Here is a 23,785-nt window from a genome sequence, read left to right on the forward strand (position 1 = left end):
CTAGCACAGGTCAATGCCTTTAGAAGAGAAAGTGGAGATGGTAAAATAGATCATTGGAACAGTCACCCGCAGTAAGTGATTAAAGCATAAATAAGACTTTCATAGTTCCTAGTTTCTCCCTATGAAACCTACTTGTCTTTAAGTTAACAGAATGCTGTTGAGACTTCTCCCCCTGCCCAGTCACTCAGCGCAAAGGCTAAATTATTCTATGGTATTATGCAAATGCATCAATATTCGGTGCTAAGATCTCTCATCTTCAATAAAAGTGGAATAGGAGTCAGGAGACCAAGCATAAGCAGGGGTTGTGAAACATAAATCTACCTTATAAGGAAGAGAATTGTTAGTTTCCTAATTTTGTTAGGCTCCCTGAAGAAAGCAATAATAGAAATAGCAGTTAATACTGACAGGAAATGTTCTGCTCAAGTTGCAATGGTATTTATTAGCAACAGTATTGTGTAAATTGCTGAAATTAAAGATAATTTGTGTGATAAATTGTATTTTACCAAAGTGCAATTCCATGTTATCTTTTTCAAAAAAAAAGTAATCACATTTCAGAGCTTTGCGTGTGTAGAATGCCTGTTCAGAGATGTCATGAGAGGTGTCCAGAGTTTTGATTTAATGGTTTGAATGATTGCAGTACCATTATACAGTTTCATGTTTCCATGTACAGGAAAAAGTCTGATTTGTTTTCATATGTTGTCCTTTCACTTGGTTGTTCTTGCGCCATTTTAGGACAAAAAAAAAGTTATCTTCACCAAGTCCTCTGCCCCATCTTAGAAAATAGCTGCTGAGGTGCAGTGGAGATGTTACCTCTGAGATGCCAACCTCACTGCTTGGCATAAGTTTTTTATTTTATTTCCCTTTCCATTCTTTAACCTTTTCTCAAAGTTCTCCTCATGCCATGGTGATGAGTCTAGGGGATTTCAGAAGAGCAGGTGTTGATGAGAGAGAAGGCCACGGTATATTAACCTGAAGCCTTGAGTGATTGAACACCAATTTCTTGCTTCAATCATTGGTTGACTGTTACCATAACAGTATATTCAGGATAACTAGCACAATACTGCATCCCTCCATTTTAACTTCCAAAGCAGTACAATTGGCATCAGGTCGGTGATTTAACAAGAAAGCTGGCTGTACATACCCAGATTGTGATTGAGGCAGGACATTAGTGTGAAAGCACCCTGAACCACTACCACCACCACCACACTTAACATTGAGGTCCAATTATCCATGAGCCAGATTACTTCAAATAAATTGGCAATTCAGGTAAAACTGGGTTGGATGAAATGAAAAGCCACTTGCACTGTGGGAATAGACTGGCACATAAGCAGCAAAACAGGTGACAAGTACTGAGATTTGTCCACGTGCATTCATTTTTAATTGACTAAAATCTGAAAGATAAATGTCACATTTCAAAGATGTCTGGTTTTTGGATAAATCCGATGTTTAGGCCAGTTTTGAGTTTTCTATATTAAGAATACTGTTTTAAATATAACCATAGACTGAGATTGAAAAATGTGACATCACAGGGGAAGGAATGTAATGTTTGCACTATTGTCATGGAATACTGGCATGACTGCGGGTCTTCTGTATTTGTGAGAAAAATACTTATTTCTAGGGCCTTGGTAACCTCAAATTAGCTAAGAATTATGAACAGACTAAGATCATCAGAGAAAAATATGCACTTGAGTGGTCATGGTTTACAGCACTCTGATCTCGACAGCACAGTGGGGATTTTCTGGAATTATCTGAATGTTGCAGCACAGCTAAGATTGTTAATAGCATGAACAAAACTTGACTGGGGTAATTAATCACAACACCATCCTCAAGACATCTGGAAAGATTAGGAGGTAAAAGTACCATCTGAGGTTGCCTCCAGCAGTATTGAAGTCTACTTGTGGGTAAGACCGTGCTTATGAGAAAGACATGCACACAAGTTAGAAGGAAACACAAAGGAAAGGCGAGCAAACAAAGATTCCCTTGGAAATAAGAAGAGAGCTGATTAGTGGCAGGACATTGAGGCAAAACACCAGGAAAATGGGACATAGAATGGAGAAAGTGAAGAAAAATAGCTGGGAAAGCTTTATCCAGGAAAACCTATGTGTCTGTAAAATAGGATAAGCAAATTATGAAACCACAGGTTACACAGTAGGCCTGTTGAGCCCGTTCTGCGATTCAGTGAGAGCATGGTTGATCTGTGGCCTAACTCCATATATCTGCCTTTTCTTAATTGAGTATAGAAATGTACAGCATAGAAACAGACCCTTCCATCCAGCTCATCCATGCCTACCAGATATCCTAAATTAATCTAGTCCCATTTGCCGCCACTTGGCCCATACCCTTCTAAACCCTTCCTATTTGTGTATCCATCCAAGTGCATTTTAAAAGTTGTAATTGTACCAGTCTCCACTTCTGGCATCTCATTTCATAAATGCACCCTTTGTGTGAAAACATTCCCCCCATAGGTCCCTTTTAAATCTTTCCCCTCTTGCCCTCAACCTCTAGTTCTGGACTCCCCCCAACCCAATGAAAAGACCTTGCCTATTTACCCTATCCATGCCCCTTGTGATTTTATAAACCGCTATACTTTTGCTTCACAAAGATTTGTCTATCTCTGATTTAAATTTTAAACAACTGATCCTGTGTCCACTATCATTAATGGAAGAGAATATCCTCTTCCACTCTCAACCCCCACCACGACCCATTCCAAATCTTCCAGTCATCCATAAGATAGCTTCCACCCCCCCCCCCCCTCAATTTATCTCTCCACCCTGGAGGCTTCCTGCCTCTATTCCAGATGAAGGGCTTTTGCCCAAAACGTCGATTTTCCTGTACCTCGGATGCTGCCCGACCTGCTGTGCTTTTCCAGCACCACTCTGATCTAAGCTCTGGTTTCCAGCATCTGCAGTCCCCACTTTTGCCATGAGATAGTCTGTCTAGTGACACTCTTCACAATTTGCCCAATCTAATCATCGTCTGTGCACTGACTCTGAGACTAATCAAGTATCCACAGCATCCTCATCCTAACCCCTTTACACAGCCACTCACTTGCTAGAATTGCTCTCATGTGATGCCATTCCTAGCTAACTAACCCATAGCCAGATAATTACTTGGCTTTTACCTCTGGTATCCCAGAATGGTCAATCCTTAGTCCTCAGCTATTTCCCATCCGCCTGCTATCCTTCGGTGGCATCAACCACCAAAGTATGGCATTTGTTTTTAAGTCCGTAATTAAGTCCGAGTTACCCACTTAATCTTCAGGCTTCTCTATTGAAATGAAAATTCTACATACAGTGAGTATATGAAAGATTAAATTAAAACAATCCTGATTTGTGCTGTCGCAGAGTGGAGTGATTTACTTGCACTAAGTTTGCCAAATTGAAATTAGCAAACCCATTATATAAATGCATTGAGTCCGTGGAATACAAATTAAATGTCATTTTTAGTTTTGTAGTCTGCAGCTTTATTGAATTTTTTTCTATTGATTTATAAACTAACAAATAAATAATGGCACTGGAGGCATAATCCAATCTGTGGCGCTTCTCTTTCCTCTTAAAGAAAGAAGCCTGTTTCACTTCAAAACCTGCTGAACATGTTTAGATTAGATTAGATTACTTACAGTGTGGAAACAGGCCCTTCGGCCTAACAACTCCATACTGACCCACCGAAGCATAACCCCTACATTTACCCCTTCAGCTAACACTAGGGGCAATTTAGCATGGCCAATTCACCTAACCTGCACATTTTTGGACTGCGGGAGGAAACCCATGCAGACACTGACACTGGGAGAATGTGCAAACTCCAAACAGTCAGTCACCTGAAGCAGGAATTGAACCTGGGTCTCTGGCGCTGTGAGGCAGCAGTGCTAACCACTGTGCCACTGTGTCCACCCATGGTTTTAATATGAATTCTGGTGTGATAGTGTTCAGGGAGCAATTTTTTTCTGCTTTTGTGGGAAGGAAGCTTTCTGTAGGCATATTCCTTTCACGTAATGCTATTACTGTTGAGACCAGAGGTAAGATTGAGCATTAGGTTCAGGAGAACCTGAAGCTAACAAAATTGATACAGTGCAACAGATTTAATCTCTAACAAACTGGAGTTGAAATAGCAAACTGTTTGTTTCTTGAATGGCAAGTTCTTCCATGTAGCTCTGGATAACATATATTTGTAGATCTGCAGCAGTATTTGAAGGGCATCTGTTTTCTAGATTTAAAGGTTTTTCACAGTTCATAGAAATGTTCAGTTTTGTGATTTTTTTTTTCACGCAGTGGAGAAAATCAAAACAATAATTCTTGCAGTGTTCTGGAGGCAAGGATACTTTTTTTAAAATTTCTAATATCAGCTCAACCCCAAGAAGGGTTTCTAATCCTAAATTCCTTCTGGTCCAATTTTTTGATTAGATTAAATTCTGATCAGATTCCCTACAGTGTGGAAACAGACCCTTTGGCCCAACAAGTCCACACTGACCCTCTGAAGAGTAACCCACCCAGACCCATTCCCTCTGACTAATGCACCTAACCTGCACATCTTTGGATTGTGGGAGGAAACCAGAGCACCAGGAAGAAACCCACACAGACACAGGGAGAACGTGCAAACTCCACACAGTCGCTTGAGGCTGGAATCGAACCTGGGACTCTGGCACTGTGAGGCAGCAGTGCTGACCACTGAGCCACCATGCCACCCTTGATCATGATCATGAATATGGCCGAGTGGGCAGTTTTCTTCAATGGGTTTGTCTGCTTCCTGCCAGTAATTAACAAATTTTATGCTAACGCACTGACATTCTTTAAAGGTTAAATACTACAACCTGCTTGTGAATGGGATCTTGTGGGATCCTGTTCACTCCTAACCCACTAATTTAGATTGTTTTATCCATCATTTCACATTAATGAATTTAGTAGTCAAGCATCTTCCAGGAATAGGTCTCATTATAGCTGCTGGGATTGAGGAAGGGGAAATGGCCGTAAATCAGCTTGTTGGAGTGTCTTCCCTCCTTGGGATGTAAACTACACTTTTGAGGGTGGACTGACTGAGTGTTCGGCTATAGTGCTGAGCCCAATCTAGACTTTGCCACATAACCCTTGCTCAAAGTGTGAAATAATTTCAAATATTGATGATCGGAGAGAATTAGCTATATTCATACAGGACGTACAAAGTTGCCATGCTGATGCAGCAGAGATTAAGAAAGGCAAATGGCATGCTGTTCTTTATTGCAAGGGGTCTGATGCACAAAAGCAAGGGAGTCTTGTTGCAATTATATAAGGCTTTGCTTAAACCATACTTGATGTACTGTGCATAGTTTTATCCCCATATTGAGCTAGGAATATACTCGACTTAGAGGTGGCCCCGTGATGGTTCCTCTGCAAAAAGAGTTAAAATATAATAAAACAAGGGAGCAGGATTAGGCCATTCAGCCTATTGGGTCTGCTGCACCTTTCATTTTGATCATGGTTAATCATCGACACCACTTTCTTGCACTATCTGCATATCCCTTGATGTCAATAGTCTCCAAAAATCGTCGATTTCTGTCTTGAACATGCTCAGCAACTGAACTTCTACAGTCATGCTGAAGGTAGACAATTCCAAAGGTTTATCACCACTGAGGTAAAGAACTTTTTCTCTCCATCTCAGTCTAAATTGGTCTACCTCTTATCCTGAGATTATATCCCTTGGTTTTAGACTCGCCAGCTAGAGAAACATTTACATGAATTCTGTCAAATCATGTAAGAATTTTAAAAGATTCAATGCCCTTGCTAATTATTCTTTGAAAGTCGAGAGAATACCGACTCCGTTTCCTCAATATCACTTGATAAATTGAAGTGTGGGGTGACAGGATTAATCTGGTGAACCTTCAAAGCAAGAGCCTTGTATGGCAGGTATATTCCTCCTCCATATTCCAGTGGAGGCCTCATCAAAATTCATTACAACTACAGCAGTGTAATTTAATTCCTGCAGCAGAAAGTCAGCAAGGATGCTCAAGGGTCTGTGTGATCTTATACTAGGTTAGAAACACTCTCCATTCTGCAGGCAGCCTGCCTCTATTCCTGATGAAGGGCTTTTGCCCGAAACGTCAGTTTTCCTCCACTGATGCTGCCTGACCTGCTGTGCTTTTCCAGTACCACTCTAATCTAGGCCCATGATCTTATACTTGTGAAGTTTGCAGTGATCTTTACTGCAATTGGAATAGAAAATGTAGAATTCCCTACAGAGTGGGAACAGGCCACACCGACTTCCAAAGAGCATCCCATCCAGACCCACACCCCTACCTTATCTCTCTGCATTTCTCATGGCTAATCCGTCTAGCCTACATAGCCCTGCATACTATGGACAATTCAGCATGGCCAATCCCCCTAATCTGCAGATCTTTGGACTGTAGGAGGAAACTGGAGCACCTGGAGCAAACTCGTGCAGACATGGAAAATATCTGTGTGGAGTCTGCGCATGTCACCCGAGGGTGGAATCGAACAGAGGTCACTGGTGCTGAGAGGTAGCAGAGCTAGCCACTGTGGAATCCACTTGCATTATACTAGCTTGCAGAAGATGAAAAGATCAAGATTTTCTCACTAATGCACTCATTATCTGATTGCGTTAATAAAATTGATGGAAAGTGAAGAGTATAATGTCACTTTTTTTTTTGAAACTGTCAGATTTAGAGTTTTAAACTGCCAAGATTTCTCAAAAACCCTCTGGTTCAAAAAGTATGATTGCAGATATGCCTGAATTACATGATGACTTGTAGCCTTCACTTATCAATCTGAGGGTTAAGATAGTGGCCCATGTGAAAAGGTATGTTTGAGTGCCCAAGCATGTAATCGGATAGGCAGCACCCTTCATTAACAGTAAAATGACCCATTTTGGTCTGTCGTTGCATTGCGTGGCGAAGACTCGTCAAATGAAATTTGAGATTTGATCGCTCATTAAATTCAGAGCAATATATCCTGGTTTATGATACAAGTAAGGTTGTAAAAATACCTCTTCAGTTATATTCCTTGAAATTATGAAGGCAGTGTGCCATTTGAAGGTATGACCTGACAGAAGATCCATTTTATGATGTCAGGCATGGCTGGGTTAATTTTACCAATAAATTACAATAAGTTTGAGTGCCATGGAATGTCTACATGCCTTTTTTATGCACATTTTCCTATTGTTTCTAAGCTGTTCAACTGTAATCGCTTGATGCCTCTAAAATTATCCTTCCAAGAAGCTCCATAATTGTGGCTGGAGAAGAAATTTTTTTATTGTATATAGTTTAATATCTTAGCTTTAAAAATATGGGGTTGCTCAGGTAAGGCAGAGATGAGGGTGGATAGTTTGAGGGTTGAGTCTTTGGCACTCCCTTCTTCAAAGAAGAAAACTCAGATGCAGAATAAGTATTTTTAAGGCAGAGACAGATATTTTCTGATCACAAAGAAGACAGAAGATTTATTGGGGATATTCAGGAATGAAGAGTTGAGGTTAAAATCAGATCAACCAGGACCTTGTAAATGGTGGAGCAAACTCAAAAGAGCTGAGTAACTTACTCTTGTTCCTTCTTCATATTAATATAGTGTCCTTTTTAGCAACGGTTGCGCCAAAGCACTTGAGTCCAATGTGATTTTATTTTGCGTCATCAATTCGGAACCGAAGATAAATCCGAAAAATGGCTAATTAGTCTTTTTTTCTGGAGTCAGGCACTAAGAGCGTATCTATGTTCCTCCCATACTGCCATTGAATGTAACCAAGTGAACAAACAGAGGAGCCTCTGTTCGATATCACTTAAAAAAAAGTGCTGCTCCCTTAGTGCTACACTGAAACGTCAGCTTAGATTATGTACTCAACTGCACAGTAAGCTTGAACTTGGAATCTTTCTGGCTCAGTGACTTTGCTCTGACTAAACCAATCTGACGTGAAAGTTGTTGCTCCAGTCCCTGTTAACTTTTCCATCTCTGAACTTCATTAGCTAGCAGCCAAGCCAAGAACTACATAAGTGATTGATGAGTAGACCACAGGAAGGCAGAAGTGTGTGTGTCTGAGTGAGGTTGGTATATAGGACATTGGCCCTTCTGGAAAATAAAGGTTCTCCAAGTTGAGGTAGCAATTCAACTTTGATTGCCATCATCTCATTACGGTTTTGTTCAGCTTTCTGACCACTAAGCATCCAAACACCCAAGCAAAGCAGTAAGTCCCATCAATTTTCAGTGAATGTGCTTGCCAGTCATCTTTCCAATTTTAACCCTTAGCCTGCTCTATCAGGCTTTCATCTGTCCATTTGAAAAAATTTCCAGCAGGCCAAAGGTTAGTACACTGAAATCAATTACCATTAGTTTAGATAGTAAATTGATAGAACGTGGAAGGTATAAATTCTACAGCAAAGTGATGAATCTGATGTCCTCTTCACTGAGCTGCAGCATCACCTTTAGTTGTCACACTTCTCTACACCTGATCAATAAACTTCCAACATTATTATACACAGTAGTCAGCCTTGAAAGGATTTTCTGTTATCTTCAGGGAGATCAATATAAATCTTCTTTAAAATTAACTGATGAATACTTGCACATTTTATATATGGGTTAAATTAATATCTTTCACTCCCTTTAGCGCTGGGACCAAGACAGATTTATTGACCAAGTAGTATTACATACTGAGAGATTTAGATGGCAGCTTACTTGGTATGAACTAAAAATGATTTAAAAGTTGGAATATTTTATCTGAGCTGTTACTGGTATGATTTTAAAGGCAGTAAATCTTCCGGATGGTCCAATACTTTATGTTGTCTTTCCAGTTGGGTTTGAAAGAGAGAATTTTGTGTCTTTTTTTTTTGAAAAAAATTGCTTCCTTGCATTCTGATTATCATAGTGTTGCAGTATTGTTACGAGATTGATTTAATAGATTATTAATCACCACTCCGCCAGCCTAAATGCTGTGCCAGTACTCTTTAATTCATCACCTCAAATTGATCCCACCTCTAACTGGTAGAATTTTCTTCTGCTGTTCTATACTTCAAACTACTGTTGGCCACCATGAGGCTGGAAGAAATTCTATCTGCACGTTCACTGCTGGAGTTTTTTTTTTAACAATTCAAATAGTCATTTTGTGGAGGTGCCATGCGCAGTCCTGCAAAGCTTGTAGCAACACTGAGTTGAACCTCTCTAACTTACAGCATCAACTTGGTCATGTTTCATGCTGTTAATGAACGGCAACAGCAGCCATTAGTCAGAACCCTGTTGACAAATGCCGAGCAGTTAAATGCATGCGTTATCATCTGTGGCGATGATGATTGGCTATGTTCTTGTTATCAGCCGTTAACGTTCATAAATGATTCAAGTGTTTCTGTTTTATTTTTGCTTTAGTCTCTACAAAATTATTCATAAGCTTCCACAAGCTAAAGCGATTTTTTAAAAAAAAGGAATGCAGTACCATGTCAATTTCAAACATCACCGGACTGTTTTAAAAGCAGTTACTGTAAATCTAAAGCCTAAATCGTTCTAGTGAAAGGAAGGGGTAGTGGGGATGAGAATGTATATTTGCTGCCTGATTTATGTTCTTGTTTTTAAGGGAGGAAATGTTATTTTTGAATGACCTCTTTACTGAGCCCCAGTCACTTCACGATGGGCACTGTAAAAAAAATATTTCTGACAACAATTTTTTGCTTTCAATTTGACAGACTCTAGAGCAGGCACAGAAGTTCCAAGGTCTGTAGACCATGCTGTCATCGGGGGAGTGGTTGCTGTGGTTGTATTTGCCATTCTGTGCCTGCTGATTGTACTTGGCCGATATTTTGCAAGACACAAAGGTAAGCCATGAAGGAGGTTGTCTGTGCGGCCATTGTCCGAATATTTAGAATCGGTGTACAAAGTACAAACAATATTCTAAACTGTCTTGTACTGTTTCTGTAGCGTATCTAAACTCTGCAAAAATTTGCAATATTTTATTTGTAATGCCTATTGTGATATTAATGAGAGATGCAGGCAATGATTTCCTCTGCCAACTTTTATCAAAGAATATGGAAAACAAGGAGAAAGTGGGCATTGTTGCTGACTAATATTTGCACCAGCCCTCCAGGTGTCCCTGTCTATTTCCAGTCAATGAAGCCCAGGAAGACAACTCACTTCCCATCCATGTAATCGCCATTCCCATTAACCATCAGTGCAGTTATTAACGTAATGGCTGAGCCCACAACAATCAGCTATCCCCCAGGTCGAATTCTGTAATTTGGGGGTGGCACAGTGACTCAATGGTTAGTGACTCAGTGCTGCCTCACAGCGCCAGGGACCCAGATTCAATTCCAACCCCAGGCGACTGTGTGAGGGTGGGTGTGGACTTGTTGGGCCTAAGGGCCTGTTTCCATACTGTAGGGAATCTAATCTAAAAAAGCACTTCTCTGATCTCCAAGGTCTGATACTTTTTTTTTGGATGTAGTCTTTATATCTTTGAATAGTGTGACGTCAGATCTGTTGTATCACCTGCCTGGATTTCATCATTATATAATATCAACAAGAGGAACTGTCAAGGATCGCAATATTAAATATTTAAGAGAAATACTGTGACAGTTTGGTGCACTGGAAAGCCAGGTTGGGTTGTGTGATATTTTTGGCAAACTTCTTCTGAAGTGATACCAGATGCCATAAGGTGGCAGGGAAGTGACAGGATCGGGTGGAGAATTGGCACTTAGGCATGAGTTTGCTTTGCTGACCCTAAAATTAATTCAAACCCCTTCAAAAGTAATCTGAAGCATTTAATTCTTCAGATATTTTCAGATACTGCACTTAAGACATGCCTGATGGGCCAGTGTAAAAGAGTGGGTGGCAATCGTAAGTGGATGTAAAATTTCTGCAACACCTTAAGTCTCTGACTTTTTTTTCATTCATTTCTTTCTTTTTGCATATTTTAGAATAGTCCCTGGGTGGTGGCCAGAGAGATGAGATGTCCCAAACCCTTTAGAACTTTTATTAAGTCATTGACACCTCTATAGTGTATACCATAAAGTTCAAGAAAGTAGCTAATGAATAAAGTCCATAATTTGGTGCTCAAAGTTTATTTTAGTGAGCATGTGATGATGTTAAAAATGCTGTATCTTTTGTGGTTTGTTAATCCACATACAAGCTATGTAATCTGTTTGCATTGCATTTAGATTATGGACAAAGTGTGGCCACATTTAGTCATAAACCACAGGACTGGAAAATGATATTTCCCATAATCGCAAAAGCAAGTATAATTAACAAATCCATCACCCTGAGGGAAAGTTTGCTATCCCAGTGATGGTATATAGCAGTGGTTAGTCTTTGGTTTATTTTCTTTTATGAAAGAAAATATAATTTTGTGCTCTGTTGAGATAAGTTGTAGATTATTCTTATAATCTGACAGCGAGTGTACCAGTTTCAATCAGCACAAGTCAAGCAGTAATTGGAACTAAATATATCAGATAAATGAACATAGGCACCAGTTTGTCTTCAATGTAAAACTTTGTCTGTGCATCAGTTCAGGAGCCCAGGAAAGCCATGCTTGATCTCCTTTTGCATTTGTTGCACATTCCCTGTATTAATGTATCATTGGACCCGAAGTATTTGTGTGATTTCCTTTAACTTCAAGCAATAGGTGTTTTCCAACAGTTTGTTAGTCTTAAATTGTAATTTATCCCTTTTCTTGAAAAGAAAGAGAAGAACAGCAGAAGGTTATCCTTTGCTGTGCACTCATTGCTGATAGGGCATTGAGGTAAATTCCTTGCTTGATGACGTATAAAGTCATTCGAAACATATCACCCAGCAATCTGCATGGAATAGCAGGATTCCAGTTAACCATTACCTCACAATCTACTAACATTAGCCCAGAATTTTCTGGTAAATCACTGGTGTGCTGAATTTGCACATTATCATTAATGTAGCAATTGTTCAACTTCTGAAGAACATGAAATGATTTGCAATACTGTGCAATATGACACAAACCTCATGAAGGAGGCAACCTGTCCATGAAATTCAAACATTGCTACATTATCTAAGTGAATCAGCAGCTACAATGGAAGGCTGGTGCTTAACAGCTTAAGGGGCCTTTTAGTAATGAGACTTGTATTCCTTTAATGCTACTCAATCATTCCAGGCAAGATTATGAAATCTCGCACCTACCAGGTAAACTGTTCTTGGAGATTTTAAAATATAACTAAGTTTTCTCTCAATTTACTCATTCTTTCCTCCTCTTTATTTCTCACCTTGTGCCTGTTTGAATAATTTTCTCCCTTGTTTTTCCTGTTTTTCTTTCCCCATTGTGATGAGGCATGTGAAATTTATATGTTATAAATATTTTTGGAATTGGAGTTCAAAAGAGAAACAGATGAATATTGATTACTTCTTTGAAGAAACGTCTTTTTTTAAAAATAACGTCATTCCAAAACATTTACTTAATCCTGAATTTGTCAGAAAGCAAGGGATCACAGACCCCTGTGGCATTAATAGTAAGATGTTTATGCAGTTGGCCTCATGGTGGGCAGGATAAATGTAAAAGGCCTTTAGTTTTGTTTTCAGTTCAGCAAAATCTAGGATGAACAAGTTTTACTTCTAATTCAGTTTAGAATTCACCAGAGTTTTGTTTTGTTTCTCTTCTATGACGAGACTTTCAAGGCAATTGAGGGAATCAGTCACCTCAGCAGAAAGATTTTGTTTGTGAATTATTCAGACCAGAGGTGTTTGGTTAATAAACTGCAGGTTATTAAAACTGACAAAATCTACAGTCTCAGACTGTGAAATTTTTCATATCAGCAGATTTTGAAATGACTCACCAAATTGTCTCCACAGTCAGTAGAGCAGAACTTGAAAGAGTTGAGATAAGGATATAATTTCTTTGGACTTAAGTCTCTGTAATAGAAAATATCAGGCAACAAGTTAGTAGTTTTGCTCTGTATTTTATTCACAAGATATATCCACAATTTGAACCAGGGATTCACACGTTTGCTGACACCAAACACAGCAAAATTAGATGCGAGTAAGAGTGAGGAGGAAATAATCAGGCTTCAATGTGATTTATATATAATTGAGTGAGTGTGGGTAAATGCATTGCAGATAAATGTGTGAAATTGTCGACTTTATTAGGAGAAACAATGGTGGGATATTATTGAAATGGTGATAGATTGAGAGATGTTAATGTACAAAAGGATGTGTGTGCTCTTGTTCACTGTCATTGGAGAGAAACATGCAGGTGTAGCAAGCAGTTAAGAAAGCAAAAGCCCAGTTTGGCCTTCATTGTAAGAAGGTTTGAGTACAGAAACTAGGAGTTCTAACTGCAGCTATCCACGGTCTTGGACATTCCATACCTGAAGTATTGTGTGCAGTTTTGGTCTCCTTGCATCAGAAAAGATATATTTGCCATGAACTGAGTGCAAAGGCTCACCATGCTGATTCCTGGGATGACAAGTTTGTCAGATGAGGAAAGATTGGCTTAAATGGGCCTATATTCTTTAGAATTTAGAAGAATGAGAGGGGATCGAATTGAAACATATAAGATTCTGACACAGCCCAGACAGACTGGATACAGGGGTGATGATACCCCTGGCTGGGTCGTGGAGGTGGGAGATGAGGGCTTTGGGGGTGGTGGATGTGTGGGTTTGGTTCAGAACAAGGGAGCACAGTCTCATGATATGTGGTAGGCCATTTCAGACTGTGATAAGAAGAAACTTCTTCAGTCATAGAATTCTTTGCCATGGAAGGTTGTGAAGGCAAAGTCACAGATTTAGGATAGTTTCTAGAAGCTAAACGTGTCAAAGCAAACAGAGAAAGCTGGAATATGGTTTTGAGACAGAGGCTGCGTTCATGCTGAATAGTGCAGTAGTCTTGATCAGCTGAATTGCCTATTTTCCATGCTTTAAGATCATTCTGTTTTTATTCAGATAGCTTGGTTAGTTTTTTTTGTGTTTGGTCATAAAATTCTGTTTTGTTGTCAGACAGTCTACAGCTTCATATGAACATGATTGCAGTGGCTAACTGCTATTTTAACTAACTAAACAATGTTTTTAAAATGTGATCTTTTAAGCCAACCTTCATTCTTGGATTTGGCATATCCAGTTGTACCATCATGGCATGGGACTCAGTGATTAGCACTGCTACCTCACAGCGCCAGGGACCTGGGTTCGATTTCAGCCTCGGGTGATTGTCTGTGTGGAGTTTGCACATTCTCCGAGTGTCTGTGTGGGTTTCCTCCAGGTGCTCTGGTTTTCTCCCACAGTCCAAAGATGTTTCAGGTTCGGTGAATTGGTCATACTAAATTGCCCATAATGTTCAGGGGTGTATAGGTTAGGTGCATTAGTCAGAGATAAATGTAGAGTAAAAGGGGAATGGGTCTGGGTAGGATACTCTCCAGAGGGTCAGTGTGGACTTGCTGTGCTGAAGGGCCTGCTTTCACATTGTAGGGATTGTATGATCAGTTGAGATCCAAACAACATCCTTTGGTCTCAACAAGTCAGAAGATAAACTGTTGATCCCAGATGCAGTGTTGATCTTATTGCCTTGCTATCAAACCTCACTCCAAGAACGGGCATATCCCATAGAGATATCCTGTCCCAGCATAGTCACTCTGGGCTGAACTGAAAACAAACAACTGCTTATGCTTTCAAATATTGTAAGGACATTTCTTAGTAATTAACATTAAACCATGTAAATTTTTAAGAAAATACTAAACACATTTTGTCCACATTGACACTATATTCCCTATTGCAATCTAGAAACTGGAGTCTGAATGAGTACCTCTGCTGCAGAATCCAGTAGTCTTGACAGGAGTGCACCTTAAGAGGTGCAGCTGTGAGACCTTCACTTTAACATTCCTGGAGCTATATTTCTCAAACAGTTCTGAAATATTCCCCAGTTCAGGCATCCAGTGGCTTCCTCGCTTTTGCATTTTTTTTTTAAATTAATTGGTGGGATGTGGGTGTTGCTGGCTGGCCAGCATTAATTCCTGTTCCTAGTTGCCCTTGAGAAGATGGGGCTGAGCTGCCGCCTTGAACCACAGCAGTCCACCTGCTGTTGGTTGACCCACATTGCTATTAGGAAGGGAATTCCAGGGTTTTGACCCAAAGAAGGAACGAAGCAATCATTAAAGACAAGTGCACAGTGCCAGATGCAAGGTTAAACTGGTCATTCCTGTCCCAATAACAGAGGAACACCAAAATATAAATCTTTCCTTTCTCACATGGTCACATGGACACTGAGCACTCATTGCTGTAAGAAGGATGGAGTGGTACACAAGCATTTTGTTTTGGATTTTAGCAGTCCAAGAATAATTGTGGTCACCAGTGACTGTGGACAAGGAGAGGGAACCTAAACTAAGGGTTGCTAATGGGTGGCTTTCTGATATCTTTGCAGGTACATATTTCACACATGAAGCCAAAGGAGCGGATGATGCAGCAGATGCAGACACTGCCATTATTAATGCAGAGGGCGGACAGAACAATTCTGATGAAAAGAAAGAGTACTTCATCTAAATAGAGTGTGGTTACACTGAGGTGTCTGACTGTAGACATGCAGTTGGTTTTAAGCATGGTGGTCACGATTGAGATGCGCGTGTGTGTGTGCGTGTGTGTGGGGTTAGGGGTTAGGGTGGGGAACGATGTTCATGAGTCCAGTGAGTTCCACAGTTTGACACCTCTGTAAATGCCAAGCCAGGCTTGGACTTAGTTTAGTTCTCTCATTTGCAGAAAACTCTGTGCCTTGTTTTCCCTGCAAACGCTCCAGCCTTTGAATTGCCATTTGGAAGCTCCATGGACTTACAAGCTCCCTTTCATTTCTACACTTTAAAAGTAATTTTGTTAACACGCTCTCTCTGTCTGTGAGGGGTGAGCTGGTGTGGCAGTTCAATTTCAGCAGAGGTACATGGATCGAGCATTTTTCTGCAAGTGAGGCTTCTTGTGGCGAGATCGACTCTAATTTCATTCTCTATATATAAACTGTGCGATGTAGGATACCTCAAACTGTCTGGCTGTGTTCTGGGCAACTGACAGAACTTTCAACAACAACCCTAACCAGACCTGACAGCTGAGGTCTGTGCCTTTTAGCAAGTGGACAGTTTTGAGTTATCACCGTGCGAACAAGCTTTGTTCCAGACAGCTCTTATTTTAAAAGATCTCATCAGTCTTTCCCAATTGGCCTTACTTCTCACTAATTTGTTTGCCAAAAAAACTTGAAAGCTATCTACATTCATGATTCCCTGTCAGCGAAGTTATTCCCCACCCACGACCCCCAAAAGAGGCAAGATGAGCACTGCCCAGAGCAAGCGTTAAATGTTACATGTTAAAGTTCTGAATTCATGCAGTACAGTTTGGCTCATAAACACTAGCATGATTTAAAAAGGCATATCCCTTTGTTCATTGTGCATGGTTTATATTCGAGAATCTCTTCAAATCAACCACTGCTTACATGGACTGTGTGCATAGATCTGTTTTTAAAGAGCAGTGTATTTTTTTTAATCAAGCCAATGATGCAAGTGGTTAGTCCGTGTGCCATTGTATAATGCTATTTGTATTCTATTTAAAGATTTAATTAAAATTAATCAAACACTGTACAGGAGGCTGTAGTATTTAATGGAAGTTCTGTGTGTATCCTGCATTTTACATTGATTCTGTGTTTGCCATCAAAAAGGGATAGTGCCTCTTTAAAGAAAAGTGGAAGCTGCCTTAAAACAAATTACCTTTTTGTTTTAGCATAAGCATTTTCTTCTCTGCAATGAGTGTTTCTTTGTTTTGCAGAGAAGATCAGATTCTGTTCAAGTCTCCCGTTACTGCTTTAGTTGAAAATTGTAAAGAAATTATTTGCAAATTCTGATAATGGCATTTCACAGTTCTGACGTGAAGGTAAAACTTTTAGGCAGTTGTTAAAATTATTACCAGCTAAACTGTTGAGCTCAATTGTAGGTAGAGGTTAATGAATATTAACTTATTGATGGGAAGCAAAATTTCTTCTCCTGATTGCCAATAAGATACACGGCCCAATTCCGACGTGACATAGCTTTACCTGAAGAGTGTTCATTTAAGGTTATTTTAAAATTTTTCGTTTGTTTTAAGATTTTTTTTAATGGATGAACGTTATAAAGTGCGAAACACTATCATACCTTTAAGAGGAAAATGGAACAGGAATGGTAACGGTGAGTTGGCCTCAATCTTCCTAATGGAACTTGTGCTAACTGAGGGGTCTCCAAGGGGAGAAGAAAATTGAGTACAGAAGGACGGAGGGATGTTATCAATGGGGGAGCGTTGTGCTTTACATTCAAGGATTCTTGTTGAACATCCTCGTAGAGTTTGAAGAAAATAACAAAACAAATTGAGCAGCTTAAGTATTGTGATACATATACGTTATAACCAATGCTCCGATCTCTCTACAGTTGCAAATGTAAAAGGGTCACAATAACAGTGAAGGGAATGTGATAACATACTCAAGAAGTGATTTACTGTGTCTCGTTGCTGTTTGACATAGTTTCTCAGTCATTTGAGTCATTTTCTCCCACTCCGTTAGTTTAAATTGTATTATAGTGTTAGCAGTGTTACTGAAGTAGGCCTTTCTATTAAAAAAAAATTGAACAAATTTGTCATGTCTCAGGAATATGTGTTCTGATAGGCTTTTGCATCTCGGGCAGAATGCAAATAATATGCCCCCCACACATTGAAAAAAAACGTGGCAAATTCAGTTTTAGTTGTACATGTTTTTGTGTGAACCCTCTATTTTTTTCAAATGCAGTGCACTGTTTTACTTGTAAAATGTATTACTTTGTATAGAGTTAGTTCAAATGAATTGGGTTTTTGTCACGTGCGAAACAAGTATTGTGCAAAATTGGTTATATAAAAAAAAAGCATTGAAGTTGAAGATTCTTGCTGTGTTTATATGCCCAATAGGTTTGATCTTTAGGCACTGAAGCTGTTTGCTTAGACCATCTCTTATTTCTGGTGTACATGGGCAATTTTGTGTATTGATAGAATCTCTCATATGTTCCCACACCATTTTTTTTGTATCAGTTCATGTATGCCATTTTTACAGGAAAAAAAAGTTACAAAAAACTACTGAAGCGTTCTTGTCTTCTTAATAAAAAAAAGTTAAATGTTCCAAGCTTTGGTTTTCCGTTGTGTGATTATTGTCTGTGATTTTCTTCTTGAATCAGTCAAAATGAGGGATGTCAGCATTGGGCAATTGGATATTTTTTAACCCTGAGTTCAGCGTGAAGCTGTAATTTGTGTAAACCCCAGCTTTTGAAAAGCATCAGGTGGCGTGGTGCCAGGGACCTGGGTTCGATTCTGTGTGGAGTTTGCACGTTCTCCCTATGTCTGTGTGGGTTTCCTCCGGGGTGTTTTGGTTTCCTCCCACAGTCCAAAGATGTGCAGGTGAGGTGAATTGCCCAGTGTGTTCAGGGATGTGCATGTTAGGTGCATTAGTCAAGGGTAAACGTTGAGTAATGGGGAGTGGGTTTGGGTGGGATATTCTTCTGAGGGTTGGAGTGGACTTGTTGGACCGAAGGGCCTGTTTCTACACTGTAGGGATTCTGTAAATGTTGCACACTCTCATTCTTTTCATCCTTGTGGCTGTTTGAAGATAGGTCGAGGTTACGAAGTCTTTACTTTTATATTCATTTATTTAAGCCCTTTGTGAGCAGTGTTGCTGCAGTGCAGGCAGAAATGTCAGTTGTGCTTTTGCAGCACCTTTGGCTGTTCCAAAGCACGCAATAGCCAATGCAATATTTCTGAAGTATAATCACTGATGTTATCTAGGCAAGAGCAGCAGCTCAGGCAGTAATGAGGTGATTGACAGTTAGCTATTACTTTTGTGCTTTCAATATACCATTACTAACAAGTATGAAGTTCTCATCACCATCACCTTTTACGTGATCCATATAACAATCTGAAAAATCAGGAAATGGTATTTAATCCATGGTGACCAAATTTTAACAAAATATAGTAAGAGCCACTTTAACTGACCAGGAGGGGAGGTGGGAAGGGGGTCACAACTGAGCAAGAGGCACAGATAGGTTAAAGCAATCAAAAATTAGCTTGCATGTTAGAGTCCCAATACAGTAACCTACCAGCTCACTCAGGGTTCTGCTTGAAGCATTCAGCTAAACTTCCCAAGCTGAGTGTCATGGGAAAGCAATAAAGAGTATGCAGCAAACAAACATAAGGCACCCTATCTCTTTAAATGAGACACAGAGACACCTTGATTTAACTCTTCACATTTTTTGAAAATCGTCAATAAAATTGGAAAAGGAGCTGTGCATTTAAAAACAGAGTTTAAAGTTATAGGGATCTTGATTATTTACAGATCAGCACTGAGCAAGAGCAGTGCCCATATAGCACTGATATTGTACTGCAGAGAATGCAGAGCACATTCGTAAGGATATTAAAAGGACGTGGGGGTACTGGAGGTTTGAAATAAAGCAGCTGAATTTCTGCAGCAATTTCTGTTCTTCACAAGGATGTTTCTGGACTGGAACATTTTAGTTTTGATGGTAGGTTGGGTAGGCTAGGGTTATTTTCCTTGGAGCTGAAAATGTGTTGCTGGAAAAGCGCAGCAGATCAGGCAGTATCCAAGGAGCAGGAGGATCGACATTTCGGGCATGAGCCCTTCTTCAGGAATTAGAAAAGTGTGCCAAGCAGGCTAAGATAAAAGGTAGGGAGGAGGGACTTGGGTCTTAGCCTGCTTGGCACACTTTCCTCATTCCTGTCCTCCTGTCACTAGGTGGTGCTGCTATTCTTTCAAGAGCTATCTTCCTGAGGCTGCAAATTTCATTTTGGAGGTAACTTTACAACAAGTTGAAATTAATTTAATAAAAGTATACTGAGATTGCTGAAAATTGAAAATAAAAGCAAAGTGCCATACCTTCATATAAGGTCTTGGAGCATTTGAGGAGAGAAAAATGGTCAACATTGAGTTAAATTTTACTCTTCAGAACCCTGAAGAATTATCATATTCAACTTGAAATGTCAACTCTGATTCTCTATATAGATGCTACTCGAGTTGATGAGTATTTCCATCACTTTCTTGTTTTATTTTGTATGTGATTAGATAGTGATACACAGATCACTGGATGGTCTTACGTTAGACTGCTGGTTCAACACTTAGTGAAGCCATTAGTGTAGATTGCTTGAGATTTCCCTCATTGGGTAAGGGACAATCTGAAACAGATTAGAACTCTGAGCTACTCCAAATAAAAAATAGAAAATAATTTTGTGCTTCTACACTATTTGGCTGAAATACCATTTGCTATTCTTGATTCAAAGTTGGACAGCAAAGCATAAATTACCCCTTCTTTCAAATTCATTGTGAAAGATCATATGTTAGAATTCCAGCATGTGTTTGTTCTTGTCAAAAGCCATTACATCCACAGTATCTGCATACTACATAGATCTGTGCTTAAATTATATTTGTCTTCAATTTCTTGGACAAAGTCAATGGCATAGTGGGATGTCACTTGTTTAGTAACCCAGTCTAATCCCTTTGGGCCATGAGTTCAAACCCCACTGTTTATAGTGGGATTTAAATGAATGAATCTCGAAAACTGGTCCCAGGTGGAGCTATCCCCATGAGTAGTTTGCTAACATCCTTTTTGGAAAGGACAAGGGCAGCAGATCCATCTGCAAGTTTCCTTCAAAGGTGCACAGTCCTCTCATTTGGAATTATGGTCTGAATATACAACAAATTGGGAAAGCAATCACAAAAGGATTTGAAGCAGGACATCTTTATGCCTGTATAGAAAAGGATAGACTGCAGCTGGAGAACTACACGCAGTTTAGGTCTCCTAGCGACGGAAGAATATACCTCCGAGTCATACAGCACAGAAACAGACCTTTCAGTCCATGTTGACCATAATCTCAAACTAGACTAGTCCCATCTGACTTTGCTTGGTCCATATCTCTCCAAACATTTCTTATTCATGTACGTACCCAAATGCCTTTTAAATGGTGTAACTGTACCTGCATCCACCACTTCTGGAAGTTCATCTCACACACAAACCACTCTGTGTTTAATAGAATGTCTTTTTTACTATGTCTGTTTTTTAAAATGTCTCTCTCCTCTCACCTTAAAAATATGTCCCAATGTCTTGAAATTTGCAACTCTAGGGAAAAGACAACTGCCATTCGCCTTATCTATACCCCTCATGATTTTATACGGTCAACCCTCAACCTCCTACGCTCCAGTGAAAAAAGTCCCGGCCTATCCAGCCTCTCTTTGTAACTCAAACCCTCCGTTCCCAGCAATATCCTGGTAAATCTCCTCTGAACCCCTCCAGCTTAATAATATCCTTCCTATAGTGGAGTGACCAGGACTGGGCACTGTACTTTAGATGAGACCTCACCAACATCTTGTACAATTTCAGCATAATGTCCCAACTCCTATACCCAAAGGTCTGAGCAATGAAGCGTGCTAAATGCTTTCTTAACCATCCAATCTACCTGTAACGCAAACTTCAAAGAATGGATACAGAATTGGCTCAAAGGTAGAAGACAGAGAGTGGTGGTGGAGGGTTGTTTTTCAGACTGGAGGTCTGTGACCAGTGGAGTACCACAAGGATCGGTGTTGGGTCCACTACTTTTCATCATTTATATAAATGATTTGGATGTGAGCATAAGAGGGACAGTTAGTAAATTTGCAGATGACACCAAAATTGGAGGTGCAGTGGACCGTGAAGATGGTTACCTCAGATTACAACAGGATCTTGACCAGATGGGCCAATGGGCTGAGAAGTGGTAGATGGAGTTTAATTCAGATAAATGCGAGGTGCTGCATTTTGGGAAAGCAAATCTTAGCAGGACTTATACACTTAATGGTAAGGTCCTAGGAAGTATTGCTGAACAAAGAGACTTTGGAATGCAGGTTCATAGCTCCTTGAAAGTGGAGTCGCAGATAGATAGGATAGTGAAGAAGGCGTTTGGTATGCTTTCTTTTGTTGGTCAGTGTATGGAGTACAGGCGTTGGGAGGTCATGTTGCGGCTGTACAGGACATTGGTTCAGCCACTGTTGGAATATTGCATGCAATTCTGGTCTCCTTCCTATGGGAAAGATATTGTGAAACTTGAAAGGGTTCAGAAAAGATTTCCAAGGATGCTGCCAGGGTTGGAGGATTTGAGCTATAGGGAGAGGCTGAACAGGCTGGGGCTGTTTTCCCCGGAGCATCAGAGGCTGAGGGGTGACCTTATAGAGGTTTACAAAATCATGAGGGGCATGGACAGGGTAAATAGGCAAAGTCTTTTCCCTGGGGTGAGGGAAGTCTAGAACTAGAGGACATAGGTTTAGGGTGAGAGGGGAAAGATATAAAAGAGACCTAAGGGCAACTTTTTCACACACAGGGTGGTACGAGTATGGAATGAGCTGCCAGAGGAAGTGGTGGAGGCTGGTACAATTGCAACATTTAAGAGGCATTTGGATGGGTATAAGGGCAAATGACACTCCTTTGTCCTTTTTTTGAGGAAGTAATTAAGAAGATTGAGGAGGGGAGGGCAGGGCAGGAGACATTGTTTACTTGGAGGGTTTGGAGGGATATGGGCTGGGTGCTGGCAGGTGGGACTAGATTGGGTTGGGATATCTGTTCGACATGGATGGGTTGGACCGAAGGGTCTCTATGACTTGAATCCCTAGATCTCTCTGTTCTAAAACACTACCCAAGGCCTTATATAAGACCTTCCCTTGTTTGTTTTACCAAAATGCAATACCTCACATTTATCCAAATTAAACTTCATCTGCAACTCTTCAGCCCAATGATCAAGATCTCTTTGTAATCTTTCTATAACCTTCTTCACTGTCCACCATACCACCAATTCTGAAGTCATCTGCAAATGCACTAATCATGCCTTCGATATTCTTAAATAAGTTATTTATATAAATAACAAACAAAAGTTGGCCCAGGGCTGATCCATGTAGAACACCACTGGTTACAGGCTTTCAGTCTGAACAACAACCCTCTCCCATCAGTCTCTGCATCCTGCTATTAAGCCAATTTTATAACCAATTGGCAAGCTCACCCTGAATCTCATGTGATCTAACCTTACTAATTAGTCTACTAAGTGGAGCCTTGTCAAAGGCTTTACTAAAGTCCAAGTGAACAATGTCTCCTGCCCTGCTCCTCAATCTTATTGACAATAGACAATAGACAATAGATGCAGGAGTAGGCCATTCTGCCCTTCGAGCCTGCACCGCCATTCAATATGATCATGGCTGATCATTCCTAATTAGTATCCTGTTCCAGCCTTATCTCCATACCCCTTGACTCCACTATCTTTAAGAGCTCTATCCAATTCTTTCTTAAAAGAATCCAGAGACTGGGCCTCCACTGCCCTCTGGGGCAGAGCATTCCACACAGCCACCACTCTCTGGGTGAAGTAGTTTCTCCTCATCTCTGTCCTAAATGGTCTACCCCGTATTTTTAAGTTGTGTCCTCTGGTTCGGCACTCCCCCATCAACGGAAATATGTTCCCTCCTGCCAGAGTGTCCAGTCCTTTCATAAGCCTATACGTTTCAATCAGATCCCCTCTCAGTCTTCTAAACTCAAGGGTATACAAGCCCAGTCGCTTCAGTCTTTCCGTGTAAGGCAATCCTGCCATTCCAGGAATTGACCTCGTGAACCTACGCTGCACTCCCTCAATAGCCAGAATGTCTTTCCTCAAATTTGGAGACCAGAACTGTACACAGTACTCCAGGTGTGGTCTCACCAGGGCCCTGTACAGCTGCAGAAGCACCTCTTTGCTTCTATACTCAATCCCTCTTGTTATGAAGGCCAGCATGCTATTAGCCTTCTTCACGACCTGCTGTACCTGCATGCTTGCCTTCATTGACTGGTGGACAAGAACACCCAGATC

General features: G+C 40.3%; 1 protein-coding gene across 5 annotated transcripts in view; it reads left to right on the forward strand.

Annotated features, from left to right (window-relative positions):
- LOC140494157 (cell adhesion molecule 1-like) overlaps window positions 1-18,050 on the forward strand; it is a 392,277-nt gene extending 374,227 nt beyond the window's left edge. For all 5 annotated transcript variants that reach the window (XM_072593228.1, XM_072593230.1, XM_072593231.1 and 2 more), the window contains 2 exons: window positions 9,644-9,772; window positions 15,321-18,050. In XM_072593228.1, the coding sequence (XP_072449329.1) occupies window positions 9,644-9,772; window positions 15,321-15,439 (248 nt within the window). In that variant the 3' untranslated portion in view covers window positions 15,440-18,050. The remainder of the gene's footprint in view (window positions 1-9,643; window positions 9,773-15,320) is intronic.
- The last annotated feature ends 5,735 nt before the right edge of the window (window positions 18,051-23,785 follow it).

This window comes from Chiloscyllium punctatum, chromosome 23 (assembly GCF_047496795.1).
Source record: "Chiloscyllium punctatum isolate Juve2018m chromosome 23, sChiPun1.3, whole genome shotgun sequence".
Taxonomy (NCBI): domain Eukaryota; kingdom Metazoa; phylum Chordata; class Chondrichthyes; order Orectolobiformes; family Hemiscylliidae; genus Chiloscyllium; species Chiloscyllium punctatum.